The sequence below is a fragment of the Protopterus annectens genome, chromosome 10.part0, assembly GCF_019279795.1.
Source record: "Protopterus annectens isolate FY-2018-M chromosome 10.part0, PAN1.0, whole genome shotgun sequence".
Taxonomy (NCBI): Eukaryota; Metazoa; Chordata; order Ceratodontiformes; family Protopteridae; genus Protopterus; species Protopterus annectens.
Window position 1 is genome coordinate 1,695,268,463 of NC_056744.1, and position 9,826 is coordinate 1,695,278,288.

The 9,826-nt window shown below is 40.1% G+C and overlaps 1 protein-coding gene across 2 annotated transcripts in view; it reads right to left on the reverse strand.

Moving 5' to 3' along the window:
• The window catches only part of LOC122813916, a 230,048-nt gene extending 220,553 nt beyond the window's left edge, over window positions 1–9,495 (reverse strand). The window contains exon 1 of one of the 2 annotated variants that reach the window (XM_044086461.1): window positions 9,026–9,495. In XM_044086461.1, the coding sequence (XP_043942396.1) occupies window positions 9,026–9,229 (204 nt within the window). In that variant the 5' untranslated portion in view covers window positions 9,230–9,495. The remainder of the gene's footprint in view (window positions 1–9,025) is intronic. The other variant, XM_044086460.1, reaches the window with a different exon arrangement.
• Between the last annotated feature and the right edge of the window lie 331 nt (window positions 9,496–9,826).

A 9,826-nucleotide genomic window follows, 5' to 3' on the forward strand; every position in this document is an offset into this window, starting at 1 on the left:
TGACATTAGAATCCTACAATCCACCAGGGCTCAATGAACATACTAGTATTCTACCTCTGCTGAAATTAAGAGCAGCTAAATTGTAATACTAGGGGTGTTTAACTCCTAATAAATTAAATAGCTCTGTATATTTTAGTCCCTATGTGCAATATAATACAGTTTTTATCCCACTTTTGTAATGTTATTTATTTATTTAGTTTTATTCATATTTATTAATATTTTAGGGAATGATAAGTATTTTATTGAATCAACATTAAAGAAATATTAAATCAGTTTATCAATTGTTAACAAAGCAATTGATTTTATAACAATTGATTTTCTTAAGATCATTTTTAGATTTTTAACATTTTTTGTATGATTTATAATAAGGTAGGAAGGTAATAAAGTTGTGATGTAATAATTTTAATAGTCACTAGATGGCGCCAAAAGTCTTATATAATGAGTTATGTTTGTATTTGAAATGTTTTTATTGCTTTTTAACATGTTTAAAGTGGATTTGTATTTAATTTTTAACATGTTTATTAAAGCATCTAGTCCTTTGGTTTAAAAAAATCAGTTAATAGTTAGTACAAACAATGAAATTTATACCATATCATTCAAATGCATTAGATTAGGGTAAAATTATTTCAGTTGCAACATAATATAAATCAATTTATCAATTTATCAATTATTCTATTTAATAGTGACAGTATATAAAGATGTTCTAATGGGTTCATTATTCATCTGATGAAGTGTGTACTTGGAAAACGAAAACGCAGTGGTTTTGAAGGGCGTTTATGCTTGTGGAGTTCGTATTGTGCTGTTCGTATTTTGTTGCTGTGGATTTTATTGGAGCCTAATAAACCCCAGGATATTTAAATTGGATTTCCTGAGTTATCCGTACTTTTTTCTTCTTGGTTTGGTTTCCACATTTGTGTTTCTGCTTATTACCATAATGCTACTCATTTCCATATCATTATACATTCATTTGCATACAATGCTGGCTACAGTACTTCACCAGGCATCACAATGGTGCAGCCTGAGACTCTGACTTGGCCCACCCTGTACATCACCACACAACACAAATTCAATTAACACATTACATTATTTGTTTATGAATCCCAACTTAAAGCTTTACTTTTCTATTTATATAAAAAGTACATCAAACTCTGAATAATCCAGATGCATTCTACTGCTTACTACTAATAAAATATCACCGTATGCTTAAGTATGAAGTTATTTTTGGTTTACATGTCAGTTCTCACAAAAACAAGAAAAGAATGTTAAAACTAAGGAAAACTATCTGCTTCCTGTGATAAGCAATGCCTTTTCTTCTACTAGTTAAGGTGGAAAATAGGGTATTCAATCAGTGTAGTACCTCGCAGGATGTGCAGTAGCAAATCCCACCCCAAACATGCCTCCAGCCGGGCGTAGGCAGCATCGGCATGAATATTCATGTGTGTGCCTTAAGCATTAATTAATATTGAGCATCTGTGCAACCGAACCAATGTAACTGAATATATGATTAAAAATATCCAGACATTTACTGTTTACTGTAAAATAAAGAAAAGTACAGTTTTGTACCTACCTAAAATGTAGATGTTCGAGGATCTCCATTGCTGCAGTCCTTACATATGGGTATTCCGCTGTCCACAATCGGCCCGAATACCAAAGGGCTAGAACCGGCGTCGGTCATCGGCGCCCGAGACTGACGTCAGTACGTGCCAGTACAAATGCGCATGACCGACGCCATAACCTCAGTCTTTCTTGCCTCAGACGTCAGAATGCAAAAAACACCACCCAAACCCCAACCTAAAAAGAAAAGGGGGGAAGGAGGGAGGGAAAATTGGACTGCAGCAATGGAGATCCACGAACATCTACATTTATGGTAGGTACAAAACTGTACTATGTTCTTCGCCTCCCATTGCTGCAGTCCTTACATATGGGTAGAATCCCAGAGCAACGAAAAAAGGGAGGCTGGCCAACTAAATAGCATTAGGGGCTGCTAACATGCCCTGTAAGATTGCAGTGGCAAACCCAGCCCTAGACCTAGAATAATGAGGTAAATGATAATGCTTTGTAAAGGTATGTACAGAACTCCAAGTAGCTGCCTCTAGAATGTCTTTAGTAGCTACCCTCTCAAAAAGCAGTAGAGGTGGCCGTAGCCCTAGTAGAATGAGGCCTGATCCCAACTGGAACATCCTTGCCATGATGAGAGTAACAAAAGCAATACAATGGCCAATCCACTTGGAAATAGTCTGTTCGAGACAGCCTTCCCTCGTGAAGTCAAAGCAAATGAAACAAATAATTGTTGAGATCTTCTGAACTCTTTGGTTCTGCTCAAATAATACCTTAACTGCCTATGTACATCCAAAGAATGCAAAACTTTTTCCCCTTCATTTTGGGGTTAGCATAAAAAGTAGGCAAATGTATAGATTGGTTCAATGCCACATTAGAAATCACTTTAGGCAGAAAAGTAGGATTAGTACGTAAGGAAACTCTGTCATTGTGAAAAATCAGAAAAGGTTCCACTGCCATGAGGGCCTGTAATTCAGATACCCTTCTAGCAGAAGTAACAGCCAATAAAAAAGTAGTCTTCCAAGACAACAACTGCAATTCAGCTGTAGCTGCAGGTTCAAAAGGAGGCAGAGTCAGCTTTTCCAAAACAAAATTAAGATCCCAGGTAGGAGTAGGAGCCCTCCGTGGGGTCTTATATTCTTTGCCCCTCTAAGAAACTGTTTAACCAATGGATGTGAAAATAAAGGAGGGTCACAATCATAGTGAGCAGAAATAGCTGCAGCATGCACTTTTACAGAAGAGAAGGACAAACCCTTGTCCAATAAAATAGTCAAATATTGCAATGTACAACTCAAATTAGGCAATTTGACATCAAAGCCTTTAGCTGAACTCCAAAGAAAAAATCTCTTCCATTTACCAGCATAAACTTTTCGAGTACTAGGATGCCTGGCTTCCAAAATAACATCCAAAACTTGTTGAGGGAGCTGAAGGTCCTCCTTCTCTAAAACAGAATGCGCCAGGCTGTCAGGTGTAGGGATTGCACCCTGACATTGAGAAAATGATTGTTTTCCTGAGACAATAAGTGAGGAATCTGTGGTAATGGCCAAGGTGTTCCATGAATTAAGCTCCTCAACAGAGGGTACCAATGCTGACGAGGCCAATCCGGTGCAAGGTTTGTCCCTCCTGACTTTCAACAGCACCTTTGGAAGAAGAGGCAAAGGAGGAAAAGCATACACGTGAAGGTTGCTCCAACTGAAGGATAGTGCATCTATTTTCCAGGCTTTTGGATGAAATAGCCTTGTGCAAAACAGTGGCAGTTGGAAATTCAGAGGAGAAGCGAACAGATCTATGTCTGGAGTTCCCCAAGCCATGGTCAACTGAAGAAATACCGGAGGGTCCAATTTCCATTCGTGAGGATCCACAATCTGTCTGCTCAGAACATCTGCTAAAGAATTTTGTGCTCCTGGCAGAAACTGTGCTCGAAGAGTGATGTGCAGATTCAAAGCAGTTTCCCATAACAGCATTGCTTGTCTGCAAAGAGGGTAAGAATGAGTTCCCCCTTGCTTGTTGATGTACCACATGACAGTTGTGTTGTCTGTTCGAATCAACACCAGTCCTGGATGAAGTAGGCTCTTGAATCCTTCTAAAGCAAATTGAACTGCCAGCATCTCTTTCATGTTGATATGCAACTGAAGTAGCTCTGGGGGCCAAAGGTCTTGAATCCATTTTCCTCTGAAATGAGCTCCCCAGGCTGACTCCGAGGCATCTGTCATCAATATCTGACTTGCCTCTGGTTGGGTCACAGAGAGCCCCTTGTTTAGGTGACATTCCTGAGCCCACCACAGAAATTCTTTCTGAATGCAAGGTAGAATCCGAATGACAGTGTCCAAATCGTGGCTGTGTTGAGTCCAAACGCTTTTGAGATACCATTGTAGCTTCCTCATATGCAGTTTGGCATTGGGAAGTACTAGAATGCAAGATGCCATGAACCCCAAGGCTTGAAGGACTGTCCTTGCAGTCAGCCTGGACATTACTGATAGCTGTTGGAAGTATAGGTGAAGATTTCTTTGTTTGTCCGGGGTAAGAAATGCCATCTGAACAGCTGTATTCAGTCTTACACCCAGAAAACACATCTCTTGTGAGGGTACTAGACTGGACTTTATTTCATTCACAGAATACCCTAGGCATCTTAAAACTGTCATTACATACTGCAGATGTTGAAGAAGTTCGTGCTTGGCTTGAGCCAGAATCAAACAGTCGTCCAGATAAGGATAAATTTGAATTCCTGTTAGTCTGAGGAAAGCTATTACTGGAGCCAGGACTTTTGTGAATACCCTGGGTGCAGTAGACAAGCCAAAGGGCAATGCAGAGAACTGATAATGCAAATTCCCATTCCGAAATCTCAGTAATTTCCTGCAACCGGGTCTGATAGGAATGTGAAGATAGGCCTCTTTGAGATCCAGAGTCACCATCCAGTGATCTTTGCCCAGCATAGGTAACAGCTGTTGCAGTGTTAACATCTTGAATTTTGGAATTTCCAGAAAGGTGTTTAGAATGGACAAATCCAGAATTGGTCTCCAAGTATTTCCTTTCTTTGGCACTAAGAAAAGACGGGAATAAAACCCTGTGCCTCTTTCTGCAGAAGGTACTTCCTGTATTGCTCCCAACTGAAGCAGAGAAGAAATTTGTGTCTGTGCTTCCAGTCTTTGCTGATGAGGCACATCCAGCATACCTTTGAAAGGAGGGAATGTGTGAAAATAAAATTTGTAGCCTCGATTTATTATGTCCAATACCCATTTGTCTTGGGTAACCAAATGCCAATTCCTTTTGAAAAGTCCCAGTTTTCCTCCTAGAGGAGCTGCCAGCAAGGCAGAGTCCGGCAGCTGAAGACACAGGTCATTGGGTCTGTTTCCGAAAGGACTGACCCCTGCCCTCCCCAGCAGAAGGGGTAGAAGAACTCAAAGACCTAGAAGTAACAGGGCCCTGAGAGGAAGCCCTACCTCTACCTCGCCTCGACCTGCCCCTAGATTGATAATCCGAAGAGGGGAAAGACCATCCCTTAGCAGGCCAATTCCTACTGAACTTAGGGGGCTGAACCTGTAAAAAGTCCTTAACTGTCTGCATAGACTTAGCTTTTTCCTCCATTTTTTTCAAAACTGATTCTACTGGAGGACCAAAAAGAACATCAGATTGTAGAGGAGCATCCATAATTCGAGCCTTAACATGCTCTGACAAGGTCTGATCTTTAAGCCAGGCATGCCTGCGAACAACTGAACTAGTAGCAGCCACCCTGGAAGAAGCCTGTAAAGCATCAAAACCACACTGCAAAGAATGCTTACCAACTTGGTCTGAAGCATGCACTAAATCCTGAAGCTCCTTATATTCAATACCTTCAGCTAAAGCTTTACATTTCAATTGGCCCAGCAAAAAATGTTGATACCTGAGCATATGAAACTGACAATTTAAAGCTCTCATAGCCAAAGTAGAAGAGGTATACAGTTTTTTACCCCACCTATCCAGGGCCCTAGCATCCTTGTCCAGAGGAACTGGATTCCTAACCACAGAAGCCCTAACACCTTTGGGGCCTTGAGTAATAGTTTCTGGATCAGCCCTAGGACTCTTATAAGTACTTGTGAGCTTCCGGAACCCTGTAGTATCTATCTGGTTTAACCGGAGCAGGAGGCAGAGAATCTGGGTTAAGGGCAGCCTCAGAAAATACATCCTGAACAACATCCAGTACAGGGGGAATAGCCAAGGGCCTATGCTGAGGCAAAAACAAGAATTCTCTTAGCCTTTTACGAGAATCAGAATAATCCTGGCCCTCCCATTTGAAATGTTCCCTCATGGAATGCAAAGTCTCAGAGAAAGAAAAATCTTCTGGAGGGGACACAGAGGGAGTAGTGTCCTCAGCCTCAGAATCAGAATAGGGAGGGAAATCCTGATGTTCTTCTACAGAGGAATCTGACTCATTGGAAGACTGAACCAAATCCTCCAACTCTGTCTCTACCCTGGGCCTCTTCACAGGGGGGGGGCATAGAACCCCTAATTAAAGTAATCAAATCTTCAGCCATCTTTAACATGTGCTTCCTAGGAGCTGGACCCTGGGGACTAGCACCAGCAGGGGCAGACTTAGACTTAGAATGGGCTTTGCTTAGAGAAGGAGGAGGCCTAACTACCCTATGAGGGGAGGGAACCACTGACATCAGAGAAGCACCCTCAGCCTGGCCTAACACAGGAGAAGCCACTTCCTGTAGTAACAAAGGCTCCCCTTGAGACTCAGGTAAACTTTCAGAAGGAGCCGCTGAAGTAGTCAGTGGTTCTACAGAACCGGCGTCCGGAGTGGACGACTCATCCTGTTTGGACCGCAAAGACTTTTCTTTGCGTTTCTTAGAAGAACCAGTTGTCGGAGAATCCGACGGCATGTTGTAATTACAACGTTTACCAAACACCAGCCTAGCACAGTCCAACCAACGTTTAATAGTACGCTTGTTAAAAGTAGCACAAAAGCGACACCCAACAACGTCGTGCTCAGGCCCCAAACAAGGAACGCAGAGTGAATGGTAATCCCTATGAGGAATCTGTTTCCCACAAGAAATACAGTTATTAACTTTTTCTGACATCCGTCAATACTGAGGCAAGAAAAAGACAAAAGTGTCCCCAACGGGGTACTTAGCCCAACTTGGTCTCCGGTCTGAAACTTGAAAACCGACAATTCCAGAACGCCGAACGGCACTTGCAAATGCTGCTTCTGCTTAGGACCACGCGGCAAGAAAGACTGAGGTTATGGCGTCGGTCATGCGCATTTGTACTGGCACGTACTGACGTCAGTCTCGGGCGCCGATGACCGACGCCGGTTCTAGCCCTTTGGTATTCGGGCCGATTGTGGACAGCGGAATACCCATATGTAAGGACTGCAGCAATGGGAGACGAAGAACATCAAAACCTACGTAACTTCTAGAAACCTATGTTTATTTACTCCCAGGAAAGAAGTTAAGAAAGTCATATAAAAACAGCAAACCTATGTTTATTTACTGGCAGGAAAGAAATTAATGTTTCAGCAGTACAAAAACAAGCAATGTTTCTTTACGGACATAACAGACATTTACTATACAATAAAGAAGCAAAACCCATGTAACTTCAAGAAGACTCTCTTTTTAATAACAGGAAAGAAATTATCAAGTATAATGGCATAATATAACTAACTGAAAATGTTTTAATCCATTTTTTCATACTTCTGCAAGTAGTGTGTTATCTGAAATATTAAATGCCAGATTAAACACATTATCTGTATGGAAAATATGACAGCTGGATGGTGCTTTTCCTTTGTTTTCTACATTAACATTTGCAATCAGTGCATCTTATTTGATTTGTGCAGTTTTCTTATGGACTACAACGGCTGAGACTATATTTGTTTCTAAGAACTGTGTGGTGCCCCTATTTACTGTAGGGATATGATTTTTACCATATTATTATGTTAACAAGTAGGTAACAGCTCATAATACAAGGGAATTACGAGTGATTCAACGTATGTAATGTGACATGGGGAACTGTGAGTGAGTGATTAAATATTCAGATATTGAATTCCACTAACTCTGAGGATTTTTATTTCACTGACAGTTACACCGGTAATGTATCCATGACGTGACATGCCACTTTTCTTAGGTATCCCGGCCCATTTCGCTTGCCAATCACTGCCGGCATGCCCAAAGCTGTGCAGAACTAACAGAGAGGTACTACATTGATAGAATGCAGGCCAACACCATACTACAGCTTAACTAAAACATGCTACCTGCATCCTTCAGGGCACAAAGGAGGGACTGCCACATTAGATACTTCAGAGAGTCCTACAAACAAAAATATATGCAGAATGTCTTTATGCCTTACACATGGTTCAGCTATAGAAACATAGATTATGGCACCAGAAAAAGATAGTTTGGCCCACCTAATCTCTAGACTGGCATATCTATTTAGATGCTTACTTTACATTTCTGATCACATCAAAGACTCATTTACTGTTTGTATAATGATTTTTCAATTAGACTGTACCAATCATTCATTACCTTTTCTGTGAAATAGTCCCTTACTCCTCCGAGCTGTGTGTGTCTTCAGATTGTGTCCTCTTGTTCTGTGACATCTTTTATTTTGTTTTTAATATGGCAACCACATGGACTCTACTACCACTTCTGTGGTGCTTAAATGTTTTTATACCTCTTTAAGTGTGTGTATATATATATATATATATATATATATATATATATATATATATATATATATATACATATACACACACACACACACACACACACACACACACACACACACACACACACACATTTATTAAAGTTTGTGGAGGCTGTGTGTGACATGTAGACCATGCACCATTTTCTCATGTTGTACTAAATTACCTTCAAACTGTTCACATCCTTAGAAAGATAAGGTCTGTAGAACTGCTTATTGGCAGTTTATGTGAGCTCTATCTGTATAAGGCATAATAACTTTGTTTTGTTTTACCACATCTCTTTGTATAAGGCATAATAACTTTTTTGGTTTGTTTTACCATGCCTTTTTGTACACAGCCTAGTATTCCAACAACCTTTCCTGGTGCTCCCCCTCATAACAGCTGCATACATTTAGTTAATCAGGTAAGATGAACCCCTGGCCCTTTCCTCATTTGTTAATGCTAACACTTTCACACAACACTTTGCACTCATGTCAATTTAGTTTAACTCACAGATGCACTGAATTTAACCAATCATGCTTAACACCTTCTCTTTTACCTTGACAATTAACTTTTCATTGTTTTTGAATGTGTTATCAGTCATGCTGAAAAAAAAATTTGTACATAATCTACTATGTCACTTAAAATCACACTTTCTAAGCTTCTGCTTTGTGTCAGAAAATACTGACTTTTTATATGAATACATTATTCATTAACTAAGAAAAAATGCAGGTTGAAAATTTTGGAGGATAATTCTTTTGTCAGTTGATACCCACAGAGGAAACAAATTCATCATGAATCGTCCCTTACCTTATACACACTGACTGCATCATGCAGGAACACAAAACTGTGACATGAATGCCTGGGAACACACAGGACACAGATAAAGGCCTCATCCTCCTGGCAGAACAACTCCAGTCTCCGTCTGTGCTCCCCACAACACTGCTCTGTTCTCCCATTTGTAGCACACAGATTCTGCATCTCTTCTTTGTCTTGGCAGTCTATTTCCTGCATTGAATGCCACAGCTTCAGTTCCTAGGATCGTTGAACCATACTGACCAGCTTTCAGTTCACTCTGGATCTTTTCAAAGGGAAGTTCCTGTCTATACTTAGAACAGGAAAGTTTTGTTACACTGTATACAATCCTGTTAACACAGACTTTATTCATCTGGTGCCATAAATACAGAATCAGCAGAAGTTCAGGCAAACTGATAAATTTAGGCGATACTCACAGCCCACATTCTGCAAGACCATGTGAATAGCAACAAAACATTCTAGTTTCATTTTCAGAGGACAGGAAGTAGAATGTGTTGGGAAGTGACCGCCTCCATTTAAAGGGGCAAAGAAAAATGTAGTGCAGATGTTTTATTTTCTGAGATTGAATCTTTTAAGCATTTACTTTTAGTTTTAATGTTCAGACTTCAGAATATCTAGTAAAAGGCAACTAAATTAGTATTTTAAGAAAATTATATATATATATATATATATATATATATATATATATATATAAAAATATATACACGCACACACACACACACACACACACACACACACACACACACACACACACACACACACACACACATGTGTTGTACATTTGTTTACAAGAAT